The sequence below is a fragment of the Pantherophis guttatus genome, chromosome 12, assembly GCF_059756535.1.
Source record: "Pantherophis guttatus breed Tessera chromosome 12, ASM5975653v1, whole genome shotgun sequence".
Taxonomy (NCBI): Eukaryota; Metazoa; Chordata; class Lepidosauria; order Squamata; family Colubridae; genus Pantherophis; species Pantherophis guttatus.
Genome location: NC_142074.1, coordinates 363,778 through 385,837, shown reverse-complemented (window position 1 = coordinate 385,837; position 22,060 = coordinate 363,778). Strand labels below are relative to the sequence as shown.

The following is a 22,060-nucleotide window of genomic DNA, read 5'->3' as shown; positions in this document are numbered from 1 at the left end:
CTGGAATTCAACAACTGTCTCTGGACAATTGCAAGAGGAGGAAGTTGATTTGCAAAGGAAATAACCCATTCAGCCTGGCCACAATGGGAAATCAAAGTAATTGTTCCATACTTTATTTTTTTTGCCCAACTTGCCCAGCCTGCCCTATTGAGAAAGAAAAACAGCTTGGCTGACTGTTCTCATCCCCTTCCAATGCCAAGTCTTGCCGTGGCCCAGCTTTTAACTCTGCAGTTAATAATGTTAAGCTAAGTTTTAATGCTGTTGTGCAAGGCTAACCATTGAAATGACTCTTTTAAAGACAACGGTGCATCTTTTTAGCCATCAGAACGCAGCCTCCCTTCAGTTTTCTTGCAATAATAATAATAATCCCACCGCACTCCTCTTTATCACTTGAGTTCTTTTGCATTGGAGGTGATATTGACAACATATTTCAAATGTTGGATTGGATCTTGTAGTTGCTTTTACTATGCTAATGCAGGATGGCTATTTCTTCTTCAAAGATATTAACTCACCAGGGGTTGCCAGTGGAATGGACACGCTAGAGGTGAGGCTGTATATATGAAGCTTTATAGTTACCAGTCCGGTCAGGTCAAATAAAGGGGACAATAGGTGCCTTCAGAAATGCCATAGGCCCCATCTCTTCTTTTTTCCTCTTCCCCAGTTGTGAATTCTAAACATTCCTGGACATTCCTCCCTTTTCCCAGGAGGCGCAGGGTCTGTTGCTCCAAGAGCCCTGATCGAATAGGATATTCAAAGGTGGACAAGAATGTGGCCAAACCAGAAGAGGGACTATTCTCCAAAGCTCACTGGGAATCCCACAGCTTTCATCTTTGTTGACCTCTGCCCCCTTCAAGCTGCCCAAATGGACATCCTTGCAAACAGGGAGGAGGAGGAGGAGGGAAGGAAAGAGATGCAGAGTCCCAGACCTTTCAGTGCATGTACGTTGCCTGATTTGCCAGAGAAAACTTCAGCATAATTGATGCCATGTAGACACCTCAAATTGTCTGTCTTCCACACTTGGGCCCTTCTCTTTCCCCCGGGGCCGAATGGAGAGCTGGGCAAGCAAGAGGGCTGTCAAAGGGGGGGTGTTGATGGGCGGGGCATAACTCCACAGTGAATTCCGGTGTTGACATGTCCTGCAAAGAAATGGCACTGAGTTGGCAGAGGGGATGGGGGTGACAAGAAGGCTGCACCCAGCTGGCCGCACTGAGCTAATGGCGTCAAGTCATCCCATTCCGCCTTCCACTTCCAGCAGTAGCCTGGAGGGTTCCTGGGCAGGAGATTCAATTCTTCTGCTGTTCTTGAGGTGCCAATTCTTCAGCCTGGGAAAAACCATGTCCTGCTTCTGGCTGGCTGACTGGCTCCTCCTCTGGCCTCTGGATTGCCTTTGGCGGCTGTTGGCCTTTCAGTGCCTCGCCGAGATAGATGGCGAGCCCCCTCCTTCCATGCCATCCGAGTGTCTCCTTTCAGGGTCCCATCTCATATGCCTGGCGGTCGGTTGGTGAATGGAAGCATTTGTCCATTGCTCAGGAAAGCATCTAGATGGTGCCAAGTTGCTGTTTTGCCTTTTGCAATGGTTTTATATATATATATATTTCTGTCTTAAGAACAACAGTGTAAAAACAGTATAAAGAGTGAAGAATACCTATTCTATTTAATTTCTAAATAGTTATTTCATTGCTTTCCAAGTGTGCCTTGATCATGTTTTAAAGTATGAATTGACTTATATTAAAGTGCTCTTTTAACATTTCTAGATGATGGAGAGTTCTCTATTCTCTTTCCCTTTGTTATTTTTTTTTCTTTGGCACCAGTAGAAAAAAATGTAAATCATTGTCATTTTGGTCAGCACTTTGTGTTGCCGTTAACATGGGAATCTAGCCGCCTGTAATCTAGTAAAGTTTAGGATTTGACTGCCCATTAGACAGCAAAAATGTATGTAATTTGCACAGCAGAACGTAAGAACAAATCTCCCTTCAGGATCCAAGGCTTGTCCATTCATAGAACTCTCAGGTTGAAGGGCTCTCGGGGTCTTTGAGTCTAACTCCCCTGCCTGGTGGAGGAATCCTCATCCCATTCTGGACAAATAGCTGTCCAGTCTTTTCTTGAAAACCTCCAGTGATGGAGCACCCACAACTAAAACTTGGCTCAAGCTTGGATCCCTCACTATAACTTGCAGCCACTGGTCCTTACTGTACCCTCTGGCATAGGGAGAATAGATGGACCCCCTCTTCTCTGGGTCAGCCCTTCAGGTATTGGAAGATGGCTACCATGGCTCTCCTTCTCCTTTAGGCTAAACAGACCCAGTTATTTCAACTGCTCTTCATATATCCAGCCTCCTAGGCAGCCCTTTACCAGCTCCGTGGGGTCTTCATCCTTCTTGTATTGTGGAGACCAGAACTGGAACCAGTGCAATGTAGGGCAGTACTATCTCTTCCCAGGTTAGGCAGTCTTGTATCGTCCAGATGTGAGGTAGGATATCAGTGTTCGTGGATTTTGGGAGCTGTAGTCAAACACCTCAAAGGCACCATCTCAAAACAAGTCTTGGCAATCGTGATTTCGTTATGAAGTCCCATTTTTTAAATTAAAATTGTCCCATACCTTAGAGGACGGACAAAATCTTGAACAGCCTTTCTATTCTCACATGGAATGCAGACTACTTGGTGGCCACAGCTGCCTGTGGTTTTGCATGAGTCACGCCCTGATGCCTTCTTTAGAAAAGAGAGAGAATGCCAGTATGATATTAATGACTCTTCATACATTTCGAACTGAATTGGGGGTCAAATAAGTCAAGATAATTCCTGCAACTGCATGCTCCTTTTTATGATAGTTCTGCCATCTTGACTTTTTTGACCTTTACCCTTACCCAGGCATCTTTCCCCCCCTTCCGTGCAAGGCTGATGTGGCCACACTGCGCAAAGCCCAGGAGAGTCGCCTGGCGGAGAGAAGTTGGCCGGAGGAGGGGCTGGTTTGCAGCACAGGCTCTCCAGGTGGAGCCCAGCACAGTGGTGTGTGTGTGTGTGTGTGTGTGTGTGTGTGTGTGTGTGTGCGCGCGCGCACGCGTGTGTGCGTGCGCACGTGCGTTGCATGTGGAAACGCTCTTCCCCTTGGGCGCAGCAGACGCTCTTGGTCACCCAGGACCATCAAAGGCAGAAGGAGCCACAAGTGGCCACTCTGCTTTTGGGTTTTATTCTGAGGGACAGGATCTCAGCCAAGAGAAGCATCTCAAAATGGATCCAGCATCTAAAAGAGAAAAAATATGCTAGGACTTGTAAGGAACATTCAGCATTTGAGAGGAGAAATGAGATCTACGTAGTTATGGAAATAGTTGGTATTTTTTTTCCCAACTCTAACTGAATATCTGTCATTCTTTGTTGAATGTCCTGTATTTTTTCCTACCATTTTTCCCCAAATCATTCTTTCTTTTTCCTAGAAAAAGCCTCTTCTTGCAGGCACAGCTGTTGAGAATCTCCACTTAGCAGCTGGTCTGGGCAGTGAGGTTGTTAATGGGCTGTGTGGGAGCCTTCTGCGGGCAGAGCTTCTCTGCGCATCCCACCCTAACCCACCCACCCCCGGCCAACAGCTGCCTAGGGGATGCCAGCCGCAGCCATCGCCACTTCCGTCTTGGCCCCTGTCTGGGGAAAGAGGACAGCTCCCTTATGGCAGGTGGCCGCTTCCCAGATGAATCCCAGTTTCTTTTAGAGGGTATTTAGGGCAGAGCTTGTTCTGTGCCAAAAACCCTGAAGGAAGGGAGTCCCCCATTGCTGCTGACATGCACCCATGCCCGCCATTTGGCCCGCTTGGAGCTGTGCCATGACGGACCTTTGAAGGGGTTTGGTGGTCCTTCTCCTCCTGGGATGCAGTGAGCCGTAAGCCCCTTCCTCTTGCTCACGTGTTGCTGTCTGGTTTTCATGAACAGGTGGTGAAAACGATCGGCCTGCGAGAAGTTTGGTTCTTTGGACTCCAGTACCAGGACACCAAGGGCTTCTCCACGTGGTTGAAATTAAATAAAAAGGTATGGAGGTGCCTCTCATTTTATTTTCTGCTTCTGCCCCCCCCCCCTGAAAAAGGGAGTTTACTTTCTTGGGCAGGGATGAAACAGGTTTGCCTTTGTGGGGTTGGGCCCCTGTCAGTCTTTGTTGAATGGGAGTCACAGACGATGGTCCCGTCATTCTCTGAGACAGGCTGCAGCCCCACCACTGAATCTGGAGCACCTTCCCAGCTTTCCTTCCATCTAGCAGGCTGATAGGTTGCAGGTGGCATTGCCAGCCTACTGCTTTGTCCACCTGAGCACCTTCTAGGTGTAGGACATTCAGCACCCAACATTCTCAGCCTTGGCCGTTCCAGAATTCTGGAAGTTGGAAAGCTACAATGGTGGGCAAAGGCTGAGCTAGAAATAGTAGGCTAGTCAACCCAGTGGAATAGATTAACAAGCTGCCCTTGGATTTAGGGCAGGCACTCCAACCTGGGCCCCGTGGCTGGGGTCATGGGTAGTGGATTTAGAGGCCTTCTGGCTTAGTAGCCCCAAGGGCGCTTTTTCGAAAGGCAACTGGACTTACTTGGTTTTCCCTTGACTGAATGGTGGAGAATGGAAGGATTTAGATTCCTTATATTCCAGATGACTACCTCCCAATCTCCACCATTCAGTCAGAACCGAAGAAGCTTCTTAGGCGAGAAGCAAAACGTCTTCAAGGGAAAACCAAGAAAGTGCAGTTGCCTTTTGAAAAAGCGCCCTTGGGAGAGCCGTGACCTGGACCTCCACAGATCTCCTGGCTTAGTGTTTGTCCCAAGAGTTCTCGGTTGTGATGCTTCTGGATGTGTTTTTTCATCCTGATTTTGCCACAATGTGCTGCAGGTTACAGCTCAGGACGTGCGCAAAGAGAGCCCGCTGCTTTTCAAATTCCGGGCCAAATTCTTCCCAGAGGATGTCGCAGAGGAGCTGATCCAAGATATCACGCAGCGCCTGTTTTTCCTCCAAGTGAAGGAGGCCATCTTGAACGATGACATCTACTGTCCCCCGGAGACGGCCGTTCTCCTGGCTTCTTATGCGGTCCAGTCCAAATACGGGGACTTCAATAAGGAGGTTCATAAGCCCGGTTATCTAACGACTGACAAACTGCTTCCTCAAAGGTAGAGCGAAATCTGGCAAAGTTGCAGTTCCCCCTTTAAATGCATAGCTATATATTTTATTACGAGCTTTATACCCCACTTTTCTGCTGCACAGTTTGGACCTTATTCCACAATGGATGAGCCTCACCCTCTCTGTTTTGAGGTTGGTCAGGCTACACGGTGCGCTCAACTGTGGTTTGCTGAATAAACCACAGTTAAGTGAATTGCCATATGATGTTAAGACACAAATAAAGTTGTGCTGAGCACAGTGTGCGAATGCAGCCGAAATGCCTTTGGTGTGTGTTTTTCATTTATTTCTTTTCCTTAGTAAAATAATGCTTAGATCCCAAACTACTGTCGCTTTAAGAGCTGGGACAGAGACATTTTGAAAAATTGGAAAACAATGTGAGAAGGAGAAACCCTTGGGAAGCAAAGACCCGAGAGAGGCGATTTTTAAAAGCACCCAGAGAGAGATTCAAGCCTTGGAGATTCAAGACCATAAGCAATTGCAGTGTGATCTGCAGCCCATGTTCATGTCGCCTCTCTTCCACTAAGTGGAAACCTTGGAGGTTCTTTTCATGGTTGAACTTCATGTAGCTGAAGAATTTGTTTTTGCAGAGCTGTCCACGTATCCTAATACGTCTTCCATCTCTTTGCCTTGTAGAGTTTTGGAACAGCATAAACTTAACAAGGATCAGTGGGAAGAAAGAATCCAGGTGTGGCATGAGGAACATCGGGGGATGCTCAGGTATGGCTGGCAAGAACAGAAGAGAGCATTATTTATGACTTGTACAAGTCCCCTTGTGAGGTATTCTGCTTGCAGGGGCATCTGCCAGGTATAATTGCATCTAACGATGCATGATGCATGTAAAAACAGTTGCAATCACATCTTGACTTTCATTTACCTGAGCCTTTGTTCACCCATGTACCCTTAAGACAGATGGGAAGATTGATAAAGTGTCTGTGTCTCCATGCCCTGGCTGAGCTATCTAGTTGTTACTCTAAATCAGACCCTATGCACTAAAAATCACAATGCTCTAATCAAATGGGCAGTGCCCTCTTTTGGATGCAGTACCAACTGTTGCAAAAAAGAGGATGCTTTTGAGAATGCACCACCAAAATGTAGCTTTTAACATTAACATATGTTTTGTTTTCTTGGTCCTTTCAGAGAAGATGCCATCTTAGAATACCTAAAAATTGCACAAGATCTGGAGATGTATGGTGTGAACTACTTTAGTATTAAGAACAAGAAAGGCTCAGAACTCTGGTTAGGAGTAGATGCTCTTGGACTCAACATTTATGAACAGAATGACCGGTAACAAAACTATTCTCCTTAATCTTCCGATAGAGTGCACGGTGGGATGTGTGTGTGTGTGTGTCTTTCTGTCTGTCTGTCTGTCTGTCTGACTGACAAGAGAGAGTGATTGAGAGAGGGGAGGGTTTATAAGAGCAGGACACAGCTGGATCTGACAAAGTCTCCACGGATGGTGACAGCCACCTTCTCCTTTGATCAACTAGACACGGCCACCTTCTTGGTCACATAGTCTGCAAGCAATTCTCTTTTCCTTTTCATCTTATGTGGTTTTGATGTTGTTCTGTTGGCTCTTTCTAGCCTAGAGTGACTCTCTGTGCTGGCATTGGTTTGCCATTAGTTGCTTCCAGTTCTCACACAATTCTATGAATCTACTGACAGATCTTTACTGGAATATTCATTCATTCATTCATTCATTCATTCATTCATTCATTCATTCATTCATTCATTCATTCATATAGCTGTCCAACTTAATCAAGTGTCTCTGGGTAGCTTATAATTCTAAAATTATAAAATGATTAAAACAATTTAAAAACATTAAAACAATAAAAACAAATGTAACTTGCTTTTTAATCCCAACATAATTATTTCCCAGAAATTAAATTACTTCCTAGGCTCAGAGGGATTTTGCGATTCATTTTGCTCTCATCCTCATTGTCCTTGAAACAGAAGTGAGAAAGTTCCTCAGGTTGGCTAAGAGGGTTGGGGGTTTTTTTGCTTCCTGTTATATGAAGCTAAGCTCACTGCTTGAATTGTCTCTGTATCTTCATATACCTTCAGGCTGCAAGAATTGTTCTGGGCAATCTTAATTTCATGTATCAAGAGACTTTTGATATACACAGATACACATAGATTTTAATTAGTAGGAAAAGTTACTCTTATGGCCCAGATTTGTGCGGATGATCCTTGTCTTGTTAGATGACACCTACCTACTCTAGTGTAGGAAGCACCATTGAAGTAAATGCAATATGAGGATGTCTTCCTGGCCTTTGTGGAGTGGGGTGGCTGCACAATTTGCACCAAAACAGAGGTGAGGGCGCCTGGAGGGCAGGACCTCCCTGGCGTTTTAAACCGGGTATTTTCCCCTTCCTTGTGATCTCTGCCATTTTGGAGTTCAAGGTTGGATTTGTAGGCATCTGCAGGGAGGATAAGAGACAATACAGGGAATCCTTGACTTACAATCATTCGTTTACCAACGATATGAAGAAGCTGAAAAAAGTGACTTACGGTCAGTCTGCACAGATCCCCATGGCGAAAGGGCCAGATTTGAGGTGCTTGGCCTCTGGGATGTGTTTGCGAGAGTTGCAGCATCCCAGTGTCACCATTTGGCTTCCAGTGAGGAAGGTCAATGGGAGAAGCTGGATTCACTTAACCACCACAGGATTTGTTTAACAACTGTGGCAAAAGCGGGTGCAGTTCAGTTAACAGCTACCTTGCATAGCAACAGAAATTTTGGTCCTAATTGTGGTTTTGAGGACTACCTTTATGCCTATCACGATGCCATCACACACACGATGCGGGTTATATCCTGGTCATCCTTTGGACCTGACTCCCGGCTTGGACTGGATGCCTCGGATGGCACCTTAGAAATTAGATGCCTTGTTTTGAGCTGCCATTCGTTTCCTAGATCTGTTCAGTTACATAGTTTGGTCAATTTATTTATTTATTTATTTATTTATTTATTTATTTATTTATTAATCAAATTTCTATACCGCCCTTGGAATTTGTGGAAGTGGAATTTGGAATTTCCACTTACATTCTGAATCCGAACACGTTCATTGGTGGGAAATGTATGGAGGGTGTGAACAAAAACAGGTATTTGGATCACTGCAACTGTTCATTGGGGTTTAATTTTTGAAATTACAAATCCTCTTTCACAGGCTAACACCCAAAATTGGGTTCCCCTGGAGTGAGATCAGAAACATTTCCTTCAATGATAAGAAGTTTGTCATCAAGCCCATTGACAAGAAAGCCCCAGTAAGTTACGCTTTGCAACTTAACTCTTTTAGTGTATTAATTTATTCAGAGATTAGTTAAAAAGAAGTGGAAAGTTCAGATCAAATGAAATCAAAGACTTGGGGCTTTTGGGGCCACTTCCTGGCAGCGGATTTTGACTCTGCATCTGACTTTCTCTACTGTGGTCACCAACTAGAAATGAGCAGAAAGAAGAGCAGGGCTACCTCAGCCAATCAGTCAGGCCAGGGATGGCTAACCTTTTCCGGACTGAGTGCCCAAAGCATGCATACGCGAATGCATGTGTGCCAGAACCCCAAAATGCAATGCACATGCACCCGCCCCCACATGCGCATGTGGGCCCCTGCCCCCTACCCCCTGCATGCACACACACCCCGCACGTGCCCCCCCTGCATGCGCAGCAGAGTCCTGACAACCAGTTGGCCAGTGGGAGGCACATGCAGATGCTCGGTGGAACTGAACTGGGGTGATGGCTCACGTGCCCACAGAGAGGGCGCTGGGTGCCACCTGTGGTACGTGTGCCATAGGTTCGCCATCACGGAGCCAGGCTAACCAAAGGAATGAAGCAATAAAACACAAAACCAATTGACAGTAAATATAATGAAGATTAACTGTTGGCAAGTTTTGCAGGCAATTAAAGGGACTATAACAAAAGGCATATAAAGAGATGGTTTTGCTCTGGCTGGGCAGGAAGTCATGGGAATAGAATTCAGTGTGAGTGTTGCAAGAACTTGACCGAAGGAAAAGAGAGACCAACCTTTGATGGCTCCAACTGCACCTGGGCAAAGCCAAGCTGTGTGCAGGAGTATCCTACAAATCCTTTCCAAAGCAATCACGGGCAGCCACTGCATCAAGCTAATGATAAGATCTTCTAAATTTGATGTTTATATCTTGGTTATCTAAGAAGATGGGCAGTTAAGAAATATGAAATATATTTATTTATTTACTGAATTTATTTACTGCCCACCTTGTAGTGAACAACTCTGGGCGGTTTCCACACACATACATACCTACCTGTAAAGCTGGCTTTGTAAAAAGCCCTCTCGAGAAGAGGCGGTTTCTGGAATAATTGTTCCCGCTCCAAGACTGCTAACGTGGCCTTGTCAAAACCCATCACTGCTGCTTTTGTCCCTGTTGAGTTTTCATTTTGGGTGGCGGAGGCGCAGAGGGGCACATGGTGTTCTACACATTATCCTAAGCCAGGGTTGGTTTAGTCGTCATGGAGGGCTGAGCCCCACAGATCCCCCTGAGCCCCCAGCCTCTCTTCTACTGACCCAACGGCCGGGCTCCCCTGGGATTGCAGAAATGGCTTCAGCCCAGGGCTCGACTCCCAAAGCCTTGCGGTTGTTACCAGATTATACCTTTTAATGTGTCTGAAGAAAGAAAGAACGTGTCAAATATATTTGATTTCAGTTAAATAAGGTAAAAGTTAGAAAGGCACCTAATTTTGTCCTGGCCCCTTCACTGCTCTCTGGACTCTGTCAATGGCCAGGGGCATCTTGCAGAAGAACGCTGAGCCACGACTGAGGAAAGGGCTTAGCACGGCCTTTTGCCTTTTGCCCGAGACACGCTGGAGGTTTGCTCCCAATGGTAACAGTTGTCGCCCTGCCAGTTGTCCTCCCTGCCTTCCTTCTGTGGGATCTTTGGGACAGAGGAAAGGGACGGCTGAGCTGGGCACCTAATTTCTGCCTGGAGAGCATAGACTAGAGACTCTAGATAAGCAATCTGTCCATGTAGATTAGCAATTTGCTTACAAATGGGACAGTATCCGAATTTAAAAAGAGCGCCACAAAAGATAGCTGCAAAACAAGTATTGCATTGAACTAAGCCAGACGCTCTAAAATAAAGCTTACCAAAGATGAACTACAGTTTTAGTTTTTGGTTATCATGCGGGCTGCTACCTTGGTCCACTAGACTTCGTCTCAGTCCTCCTGAATTTACAATGAACAGCTCTTCCCAGCAGTCTCTGGTGCTATGCAAATGCGATGCAAATGCAACCAGTCACTCACGCTGAAAGACCCTCCGAGTCTTGGATGGGTGAAGACCCCGCGTCCTCCATTCTTTCTGCCCACCCAGGATGTCCCACCCAGTGGGGGTGTGCACCAGGTCCCCTCCACTCAACATTGTCCTTTTGTGGGACTGAGGAAGCATGCCTTCTCTGCTGCGGTCCCCGCTCTCTGGACCAGACCACCCCACCTCAAGAGAAAGACGGCGCCTGGAAGGCCTTGAAGGCCTGGAGTTGATGTTTATAATTTGCTCAAAGGCCCCAAAACAATGATGTTGTTTTTCCATTTATTGGATTGTTTTAGTCTGGTCTGCCTGTGTGATTCCATGTTCTTAGCTGTTTGATGTTTTTCCTGGTTTTACATGCCACCCACTAGAGTTGGGTGGTCAATAAATATCATTTAACTAACTTTAGTTTCTATCAGGAAAAGCTTGCCCCACTGAAGTGATTCCTAACTTCCTGCTGGGTTCCCCACTGACCTTGCTTGTTGGAAGCTGTCTGGGAGAAAGGCAATGGGGAAGGCAGCAGGGAAGTTGCAAGTTGCTCAGGTCTCCCATGCACCCTCCCCCCCCCCAGTCCCTTTGTTCTCGTGTCGAGCTAACCCCTCGGCATGTAGCCTCTCCGATCGCTGCTGCATCCTTGACCAGTGCTTGCCTCTCACACTCCCATTTGCTCCCTCCCCCGTCTGGCAGCAGCCCCTCACCTGCCTGCTGGCCTCGGCCTTGCAACTTTCTGCTGGCTCCTCTAGTGACTTTGCTTGTTGGGAAGCTGGGAGGGAGTGCTGGAAATGATGATCTTGTCACTGCAGCTGACCATGGCAAGTTTCAAATCCCAAGGGAATCCCAGATTTTGGATGCATTCTGTAAGTTAGCCCATTTGAGATAAGGTAAAGGCAAAGGTTCCCCTCCCACATATGTGCTAGTCGTTCCCGACTCTAGGGGGCGGTGCTCATCTCCGTTTCAAAGCTGAAAAGCCAGCGCTGTCCGAAGACGTCTCCGTGGTCATGTGGCCAGCATGACTAAACGCCAAAGGCACACGGAACACTGTTACCTTCCCACCAAAGGTGGTCCCTATTTTTCTACTTGCATTTTTTACGTGCTTCCAACTGCTAGTTTAGCAGAAGCTGGGACAAGTAACGGGAGCTCATCCCATTACATGGCACTAGGGATTCGAACCGCTGAACTGCTGACCTTTTGTTCGACAAGCTCAGCATCTTAGCCACTGAGCCACCACATCCCTCTCCATTTGACATACCTTGCTGTAAAAATTGTTGCCTTATGACACACACTTTTTTGGTCCAATTGAAAGTTACAAAAGATACAAGAATTGTAATAGTATATACTGGTAGATGCTGCAAAAAGAAATACTTGTTTGGAGATACGCTTAATTTCCTAAAAATTACAGCCCATGTAATCAAGTTGTGTTGTTACTTCTGGAGAAAAAGAGGGCCGAGGGAAGCTGCATTCAAGGCTAACCTTGTCCTTTCTCCTTTGCCAAGGATTTTGTCTTCTATGCTCCCCGGCTAAGGATTAACAAGCGCATTCTGGCTCTGTGCATGGGGAACCATGAGCTCTACATGCGCAGGCGTAAGCCGGACACCATCGAGGTGCAGCAGATGAAGGCCCAGGCCCGAGAGGAGAAGCATCAGAAGCAGATGGAGAGGTGAGTTGGCTGAGCACAGAGCTGCCCTCTGGCTGGGCTTCTCCGGCCAGGGATTCTCACAGCAGGATGTGGGTTGGGGTGCAGCGCCTTCTCGGGGGGCAAAATCCTGCAACTGAGATGTGATCAGAAGACCCGGACTCCCAAGGGACAGGTAGACAAGTTGTGGCAAGGAGAGTGGTGGCTAACTCTTTGAATGCAGGCTCCAAATGAGGATAACAGCCAAGTCAGATGTGGAGGAGGATGTTCCAGGGTGCTTTGTTAAGGTGGAGGGAGGTTTCAAGAACTCTTATTTCATGAGGGGGGAGAGTCAGAGGCTCTTTTGAGGTGTGTTTGAACAAAATCTCAGTGTAAAGGCAGCCTGCGTTCTATTGTATACTGGAATAATTCTGCACAAAAGCACATTCTTGCATCTTAGGGATGCCAAGCGATAAAGTTGTTCTTTGCTCCGCCTCTTGGAGGTCCCGGAGGATGGGGACCACTGTTTAAAGGGACTTGGCAAAGATGGGGGAAATCCCTGACTCCCCTCCTTTACCAGGGTTCTCCTGGTCCTGCCAGGGGATTAAAGACTTCTGAGCAGGTTCCTTCAGCTTTTAAAAATGTGGAAAACCTTTTGAGACAACCCAGAGAAACATGGTGGATTTTGAATTGAAAGTGTACAATCCCCAGGAGAGATCAGTTTTCCAAGCCATATTTTAATTTGAGATATACAGATTATGCAGTTGGATTAAAAGATTTGGATGAGACAAGTTTGCCCAGTCTTCCTTTTCAGTTTGTTTAGAAGTCACTAGAGGTCTTCAGACAGAAATTGGTAGAAGCAAGGTCATCCGTCTGTATGTTAGGGGGATCCTGTATTGAGCAAGAGGTTGGACAGTTGGAGACCCCTGGACTAGATGACATCTAAGACCATTTTCAACTTTGACTAAGTAGAAATTGCATACCGAAAGCCCTTAGAGAGGCTTAGCAGCCCATTTTTTTATATAAAGGAGGCATGAAATTGCTGCATTTTTCCTTTCCTCTCAGGGCTTTGCTGGAGAACGAGAAGAAGAAGAGGGAGATGGCCGAGAAGGAGAAGGAAAAGATTGAACGTGAGAAAGAAGAGCTGATGGAGAAGCTCCGACAAATTGAGGAGCAAACTAAGAAAGCTCAGCAAGGTGGGCAGGAGGGCTGGCCTCAGGATGGGCCCCGGGAGAGGAGCGCTGAGGGCAGCAGGGATGACGTCTCGGCCTCTTTCTCCAGAGCTGGAGGAGCAAACGCGCAGGGCGCTGGAGCTGGAGCAGGAAAGGAAGCGAGCCGAGGAGGAGGCAGAGAAGCTGGCCAGGGAGCGGCAGGAAGCCGAGGAAGCCAAGGAAGCCTTGTTGAAAGCCTCCAATGATCAGAAGAAGACCCAGGAACAGCTGGTAGGCATCAGCCCCAGGCATTGGCACTGCTTCCGAGCTGCCCAGTCGCCAGGGAAGCCCCTTCGGTAGAGGGGCCTGCATTTGGGGGTGGACAGTGGGAAGGTCAGCTCTGCAGCCAAGGTGGCCGAAGGGGAGGTGCTGCAGGAGGACGGCCCAGTGGACTCAAGCAGAGGTGTGCAATAGGGGGTTGTGCAAGCCTGGGAAGCGTCCCCGACACCTCTCAAAAAGTTGCCCTTGTAGCAGAACTCTCAGGATGAGGCAAAGGGAAAATGATTCCTCCTGCCCATTTTAACATGCATTAATGATACTGCCATTAATTTATTTCAATAAATTTAATTTTAAGTGCTGTTTCACCTAGGAGCCCAACCAACTTTCATAGGTAGCCCCTGACATGCCTTTCCAAAGATGCGCAGCCCAACAGAAGATGCACTTCCTGGTGTGGGGCATGCAAAGAACCCCCCCCAAAAGCAGCTCCCTGCTGTTGAGTCACGGAAAGTGCAGGAGGCCCCCTTTTCCGGCGGTTTAAGCTCGGGCCTCCTGAGTGGGACTCCACCGCCTCCTACCAAAGGCTGCAGCTGATTAACAGAAGAACAATAACAGAATAACAGAGTTGGAAGGGGCCTTGGAGGTCTTCTAGACCAACCCCCTGCTCAGGCAGGAGACCCTATATGATTCTGAATACATGGCTGCCGTACCTCTTCTTGAAAACTTCCAGTGATGGAGCACCCACCACTTCTGGAGGCAAGCCCTTCTGTGATTACCATATTTTTCAGATCATAAAGTGCACTCCCCTCCCCCCCCCAAAAAAGAAGTGGGTGGAAATCGGGGTGGGTTCCACTTACCTTTGCTACCGGTTCGCAATGGGAGTGTGTGCGTGTGTGCTTGCTTCCATGTGGCACTTCTGCGCATGCACAGAAGCTTCTGCAGATGCACAGAGCATCCGTGATGACGTCCGGGCGGGTGGGCAGAGCCTCCCGCCACCGTCACTACCGGTTTGCAAGATCCAGACCGAACTGGTAGCAACCCACCACCGGTGGAAATGTCTGTGCATCTTATAGCGCGAATACGGGCCTGTTTCTGGCCTCCCAAGCCCCCCGTGCATCCCATTTTTGCCCTCCCCAGTGTCCAGAAGCCCTCTGCAGGCCAAAACCCTTTTTGCCCTCCCCAGCATTGGGGAAGCTGAAAACGGGACCTGCGGAGGGTCTGCAGAGGGCTTCTGGATGCCGGGGAGGGCAAAAACTATTTTTTTTTCTTTTCCTTCTCTAAACCTAGATGTGTTTTATGGTCCAGTGCATCTTATGGTATGAAAAATACGGTAACTGTTCCCGTTGATAGGAAATTTCTCTTTAATTCTAGGTTTGATCTCTCTTAATGATCTTCCACTCTTACTTCTTATCCTGCCCTCAGATGCTTTGGAGAATAGGTGGACCTCTCTTCTCTGTGACAGATTTTCAAATACTGGAAGACTGCTCTCATGTCTTAATCCTTCTCTTTGTTAAACATTCCCAATTCCCGCAAGCATTCCTCATATATTTTATCTTCCAATCCCCTAATCATCTGTGTTGCTCTTCTGGACTCTTTCTAGAGTCTCAGTTTCTTTTTTGAATCGTGAAGAACAAAACTGGATTCCGTATTCCAAGCGGGGCCTCATCAGTGCGCTATAAAGCAATACTACAGCATGTGATCTTGATGCTATCCTTCTGTTGGTGCAGCTCAGGGCTGCATTGGCCTTTTTGGCAGCTGAGGCACACTTTTGGCTCATACGTGATTGTCCACCAGAACTCCCAGATCCCTCTTACAGTTATTGCTGTTGAGCCAGGTATCACCTATTCTCTATTTGTGCATTTGTTTTTGCTCGTCTCAGTGTAAAACCTTACTTTTCTCACCATTGAATTTCATTTTGTTAGGGGCCAGTGTTCAAGTCTGTCAAGATCCTTTTGGATCTTCAGCCTATCTTCTAAAGCAGGGGTGTCAAACTCAAGGCCTGGGGGCCAGATCTCTGGAGATAGCGAAGGACCGGCCCACGGTGACTCTGCCAGCAGAAACAGCTCACGAGGCCCATGCATGTCCCTTCCAAGCTCTGTTTTTGCTGGCAGAAGGTTTCAGGAGGCCGTCCCAACTTTGATGCAGCCCTCAATGAAATCGAGTTTGATACCCCTGTTCTAAAGTGTTGGCTATTCCACCTAGCTTGGTGTCATCTGCAAATTTGATGAGTTCCCTTTGATCCCCTCATCTAAATCGTTTATGAAGATATTGAAGAGTCCTGGATCTAAGATGGAACCTTGGGGTACCCCACTACATACTTCCCTCCATGTCGATGCAGCTCCATGGAGGACTATGTGTTAATTGTGGTTGCTCAGTCAGTTACAAATTCATCTGGTGGTGATGGTATCTCCAGAAACATGGGGAAGGGAGCTCCCCAAATCCTACCAGTATTCCCACCCCCACGTATTTGGACAATGCCATGCTAACACACACACACACACACACACACACACACACACACGTCTCTCCCACTCCCATCCTTCCTCTCCGCTTTGGCCCTCTCATAGACTTATAAGGCAGGTCTGTTTGGAGGTTAGACCTTTGCAGCTGAGCAAACACAGAAGGAGCCTTGGAAGTAGGAGCAGAGGAAAGAAATGAAGGGAGATGCAGGAAATCGTCTTTTTTTCCAGCAGCTGTGATTTAGCAGCTAATCCAGACGATATTAAAATGGGAGTGGACAGTTTGGTGGAAAATATGGAGGGATCTGACTAGTCCCTGAATTGTGGCCTGGAACTCCTGATGGCCGAGAAGCCACCCAAAAGGGCCCTTCCAGGCGCAGCTGGTGACCTCGGAGGCTGGAGAGGGGGGCCTTGGCCCTGAGGCTGCCAGGCTTTCTAAGGTTGCAGAGGTTTGACTGGGCTGCTCTGTTCTCCTTGCAGACCAGTGAGATGTTGGAGCTCACCACCCGGATCTCGCAGCTGGAATGTGCGCAACAGAAGAAGGAGAGTGAGGCGATGCTGTGGCAGCAGAAAGTGAGTGCCCGTGGCTCTCCTCCGCTCTGCCCACCCAGCTGCCCGCTGGGACTGGTGAAGGGAGAGGGCTGAGGGACTGGAAGAGCTTTCAAAGAATGCCCGTTTTTGTTCCAGAGAAGTGGGAAAGCCAAGACTGTTTCTAAAGGGTGTCCAGCCAACCTACGTCGATGCTGGCAGCTTGTGCATATAAATACATATGGACCTGACTTTTTGTTCTCCGGGCTCTGCTCTTTCTCCTCCCTGAGTATAAAATGAGCCTTTGGGATTCCTTAATATTTTGGCTGGTGACAGAATTCCAAAGATCTTTGTGGAGGCCCCACTTCTCTCCTCCCATTGATTTTCTTCCGAGCGACTTTTCTGCACAGAGTGCTATTTGTGTGACTTAACTTGTTCTGAAGCTTTCTTGCCAATCAAAAGAACTTTCCAATATTACTATACAAGACCAAAATATATCTGGAGATGTGAAGCCAATACATTTTTGTTGCCCTTAAAACTTTGCATGCAGACTCCTCCTTGGGCTGCTTTTGCTCTCAGTCCTTGCAAAAGTCACGGATGGAGGCGTTTCTCTCCTGCTGCTCCAGTCAAACGGCTGGATCCCCTCACCAGTCTAGTTTCTGCCCTCTTGACCTAAGCGGGTTTCTTGGGGTGCTTTCAGCTGCGCGCTCTCTCTCTTTCAGGCCCAGTTGGTTCAGGAGGACTTGGAGAGGACCAAGGAGGAGCTGAAGTCCGTCACCTGCACTCCGCACGTGTCTGAGCCCATGCAGTCGGAGAACGAGCACGATGACGAGCAGGACGAGAACGCGGCAGAGGCCAGTGCGGAACTGCGGGCACACGCCTCCATCAAGGACCGCAGCGAGGAGCAGCGCACCACCGAGGCAGAGAAGAACGTGCGGGTTCAGAAGCACCTGAAGGTGAGCTGGGCCTCACTCGGCCCGGTGCAGCTGATGGACGAGGGTGGGGCCGCTTGAAGAGGCGTTGACCTTGCCGGCTGGGGAATGCTGGGAGTTGGAGTCAACACACCTCCCAGTGGCCCCGGTGGAGGAGCTCTAGACGAAGGAAAAAGCCAAAGGCCAGGACTGGAGCTGCCCTTGGATGGGACAAAAGAGGGATGGCTTCAGGATCTTCAGAGGTGGTGGCGGCTACACAATTGTTTAACCCATGGATATAGGGCAGGGACAGGCAAACATTTTTGCAGTTGGGTCTTTTTTTAAAAAGAACAGAAGGGAAAAAAATATTCTGGTTTGGGATCACCAAGAAGCATATGGCATTATCAAAATAGGCTGGTTGGAAGTCAAATTGTGTTTTAGGGTATTTTTCTGAAAAGAGAAGGGGAAAGCTTATGGCACAGTGGTTAGAATGCAGTATTGCAGGCAAACTCTGCCCATAGTCTCTAGTTCAATCTTGGGCGGCTTGAGGTTGACTCAGACTCTCATCCCTCTGAGGTCAGTAAAATGAGGACCCAGGTTGTTTGAGGCCATATGCCGACTCTAAACTGCTCACAGAGGCTTGGAAAGCACTGTGGAGAGGTATATAAGCCTTAACTGCTGTGCCCATTCTATGGGCAGCTGAATTTCACCAACATGGCCTCGGTGCGGGTTTTAGCTCTTGGGGACAAAGAAGCAGCCGGAGGTGAATTGCTCCACCCAGTCTAGGCAGTAAGGCTGCCCTCTGCTCCTGCTGCCCAGCCCACTGTCTGAGAGCAGCCACCGCTTGTAGCCTTGGGTCGAGGGTCTCACTCACCAGGAATCTTCTCATTATCCTTGATCTTGTGGGGAGGAGGAAGAGATCCGGGCAGCTGCTTGGGTGGCAGGCAGCCTTGTGGGATCTCTGCTCTGACCTCCAGGCACCTTCAGCCTGGGATCCCTGGACATTGGCGCTCAGTATCCATACCAACATGCCCATTTCTGTCTGGGGCGATGGAAACCGAAGGCCCCCAAACAGGGAGTGCGCTGCCTACTTGAGTGGGGGTACCAAGTGTGAATTAATTCTTCCACAGCTCTGTTCTTAGCAAATGTGGGTGGGGGATGCTATGTGACATCCAGGCTACCCATCCCCTTGCAGCCACCCAGGTTTCTGAGGGCAAGACACAACTCTTGATCACGCCCTGCAGGGAAAGTGGTGTCAGTGAGACAAAGCCTTGTGCCAAAAGGTAGAAAGAACCAGTCCTAGCCAGGAGGAAGGATCTCGGACGGGCTCCATGTGGTGGCTGATGTCTCCCCCTTCTCCCTTATTGCCCTGCAGGCTCTCACCTCCGAGTTGGCCAATGCGCGGGACGACACCAAGAAGACAGCCAACGACATGATCCATGCAGAGAACATGCGGCAGGGCCGTGACAAGTACAAGACACTCCGCCAGATCCGTCAGGGCAACACCAAGCAGCGCATCGATGAATTTGAGTCCATGTAGTCATTCCAGCCTCTGCTGTACCTTCCCCCCCCCGCCCTCCCCCTCCCCTCATGCAAATTTGCGATGCTGGAACCATCCACTACAGGAGAGTGAATAGATCGGCCTCCTGGGCTGGTATTCAAAATAGGACCAAACAGGAAGAAAAAGCAAAAGTCAGTTGTGCCTTATTATTATTGCAGTTTTCCAGCAGCCGGCCTCTGTTTAGCAGGGCTGATGAGCTTACGTATCCCACTGCTTTTTATTGCTTATAAGAAAAATATTAGTGCTGAGCTGCCAGTGGAGCCGCTGCCTAACCACGGACCGCTTCCCCCTCCTAAGCTCCCTTGCTGGGCTCTGGAGGGGCACGGCCTTGCTCTGTCCTAACTCCAGTCCCTGCCGGGGCTTTTGCTTCTCCAGGTAGATGCTCTGCTTGTGGAGAAGGGAAGGAAGCACCCAAGGGCGATGGCCAACGTGCCTTCTCCCCTCTTGGCGCCAAGAGCAAACCGCTGAGCAGGCCTAGCCAGGCCCTCAGGTCTCTTTACGTTCTCCAAGTGCTCCTTACTGAGACTGTTGAACAAAATTGGATGCGCCTTCCCTTCTTCCCAGTAGATTTGCTACAGAACCGTTGTCTTCCCAAAAGGAAAAAGTTTGGCCATGGAGCGGTTGTCATTCATTTTGCCAACCTTGTCAAGACATTCAGAGAGGTTTTGGGTCAGCCGGAAATCTCCAACCGGCACGGCTGCAAAACTACACCGCTCAGCCTCGTAGGGCGTGCCTCCCACGTGCCTGGGCCCACGGACATGCCTGATGGTGCCTTAATGACACTCCCTTTCCCTCCTCTAGTTGTGTAAGGTTTTATAAAAGTCTTCTTACTTCCACTGATGCAAAACCAAAAATACTTTACACAAAGATGTATTTTGTGTGTGAATCTCCATGTTGCCAGCCGTTCTACTGTTAGGAAGGTGAGGTTTGGTTTTGAAAAGGTGCCGTTTCTGCTGCTTTCTTTTCTGTTGGAAGGGCGGCCGGCCCCCATTTCCACACCCCGTCCCTCTGGGGGCCTGCAGGTCTGCGGCTCTAGACAAAGACGGGTGGTTGGCCTCCCAGGACCATAGAAGGGTCTCTCGGCGGTTGAGCCACTTGGCTCTTTGAAAGGAGCCCCCTTTCTGAATTTCTCCCGGGGTGCCTGTCCTGGGACTCTTCCCATGGATGCGGAAGGGTTGGAGATGAGTCTGGGGTCTTCTGCCTTCTCTCCCAAATTTCACTATAAATGGCTTCCTCTGCAGGAGACCTCCCCCCCACCCCCGAAAGCCCCCTTTGCTTAGCACCCTTCAAGTCTTTTCCTATACTTTTGGCCCTTTTCTGCCTTCCTCCTGCACACACACACGCACACACCCCAATCCCAGCTTGCATTTATCCAAAAAGTATTATTCTGAAACAGCACCACAGCTCTAGAAGCAAATTGTACTGGGTGTAAGGTTGGCCAAAGTCAAGTCCACTAAGGGTGGTGAGAAGGAGCTGCTGCACAATTGTCCCAAAGCTGCAGCTGAAACCCTGGGCCTTGAGGCGGTGCCGGGAGACCTGCGCCTTGCAGCCAGAGGGGTCTCGGTGTAAGCAGCCCAACATTTCCAAAGAAAGACCCTCCTCCTCTCTTCCTCCTCCTCCCCTTCCTTCTTCCGACTCCACGTGCCTTTGGGAAGGGATGGATGAGAGGGTGTGGACAACCATCTCCTCCTCCCCTTGAAATATTACAATGCCATGGCTTTGAACCGTTTCCTAAAAATTACTCATTGAGTAATGAGTAATTACTCATTTCTCTGAGTCAGCATTAAAACTTGTGGTGCTGACATTGTTTCTGGGCCTTCCTGTAAATTCGGCCTAAGCTTGCCAGAGGCTCGCTTGGATTTCCTTTCTTTGCCCCTGCAAAAACGCCTCCCAGGGGGTTTCTGTGTTGCCCCAGGCGCTGTGGGGCTGCCGGGCACCGCAGTGCTGCCACCCAGTTGCTTCCAGGACAGGCAGCCACCTGCCGGGGGCCGTGAGTTCGCCTCCTCCTCCTCCTCAGTAGTTGGTTCAGCTCTTCCCTGATTTTAACCAGTATTATGTACTCCAGTGACCATGGTATTGATTTCATGCTCTTTTCTAGCTATGCATGATTAGAAAATATTAATCTCAGAAGTGTTGAGGGGAAGTAACTCTGTTCTCCCTTCATAGAAAATGTATACTGTGTTGTAAAGAGATGATATTTTGCAGAAATTAATGTAAGATGCATTCAGTATTACAATGAGATTTTTAGATTTTTTTTTTAATTATTGGGTTAGAAAATGTGGAGGCTTTTTTCTTCCTCTCCGCTCCCCCGTCTGTTTACTGTTACACCTGGGTATGTGCTATCCCTCTGGGGGAGGGAGTTTGCCCAATTAATCATCATTTTTTTTTTTTTTTTGTCTGGCTTTATATTTGTGTTACGGAATTTTTGCTGTAAATTATGTCTTCTTTTTTTGACCATCCTTTTTACATGTAATGTCGAAGCACCAGCCTTCTCAGGGGAGGGTCTGCAAGGCGGCCTGTGGGGGGAAGCGGAGACCCCCCAGCACTTGCTACTGTCCGAGGTGTTTGACTCGACACCCCCCCCCGTCTCTTTGTATCAGTGCCAATAAAGTTTAGACAAGGCAGCTGCTGCGGCTTCCTCCAGCCTCGTCTTTTCTTAGCCGGGATGTCCCGTCTGGCCCCTGCCCTGCCAGAGGCAATGGGGGGGTGGGTTTGGAATGGGCTCTGGCATGCACCTCCTCTGGCAGCTTTTGCTGTGTCTGGTCCAGGAAGCTGGGGAGCAGCATCTGCTGGAGGGGACAGCCTTGGGTTAGATAGAAGCATCTTCAGAGAATTTTGCCCCCAAACTATCCCACTTCGCCATGTGACCCCTCCCCCCCCAAATGCTCCCTGTTTGCGGCAGGACACGGAAGGCCCCCGGTTCTCCGGCTGCTCCCACCGGCTCCCAAATGGCGCCAGCCCCTCCTCTTTCCCAGGCACCCGGGGGTGGGGGGTGGGCCGCTGTGCAGTGAATGCCTACCATTTGGGTGGAACTGGTGAGAGTGATCAAGTGGGGTCCTGGAGCTCCCAATGGATTTGGGAGTAGCCATACCTTCCCCTGAGCTTGGCCAGGGTGGCATCCTAGGTAGTAAACAGCAGAAGAGTGGACTGTGCATTACAT

General features: G+C 48.7%; 1 protein-coding gene across 1 annotated transcript in view; it reads left to right on the top strand.

The window, feature by feature from the left end:
- The window catches only part of MSN (moesin), a 60,283-nt gene extending 38,759 nt beyond the window's left edge, over positions 1-21,524 (top strand). Inside the window, exons 3-13 of the mRNA XM_034435170.2 lie at positions 3,917-4,012; positions 4,853-5,127; positions 5,771-5,854; positions 6,275-6,421; positions 8,299-8,395; positions 11,896-12,059; positions 13,080-13,210; positions 13,296-13,456; positions 16,381-16,473; positions 17,151-17,384; positions 18,715-21,524. Coding sequence (XP_034291061.1) covers positions 3,917-4,012; positions 4,853-5,127; positions 5,771-5,854; positions 6,275-6,421; positions 8,299-8,395; positions 11,896-12,059; positions 13,080-13,210; positions 13,296-13,456; positions 16,381-16,473; positions 17,151-17,384; positions 18,715-18,879 — 1,647 coding nt within the window. The 3' untranslated portion in view covers positions 18,880-21,524. The remainder of the gene's footprint in view (positions 1-3,916; positions 4,013-4,852; positions 5,128-5,770; positions 5,855-6,274; positions 6,422-8,298; positions 8,396-11,895; positions 12,060-13,079; positions 13,211-13,295; positions 13,457-16,380; positions 16,474-17,150; positions 17,385-18,714) is intronic.
- Positions 21,525-22,060: the final 536 nt, after the last annotated feature.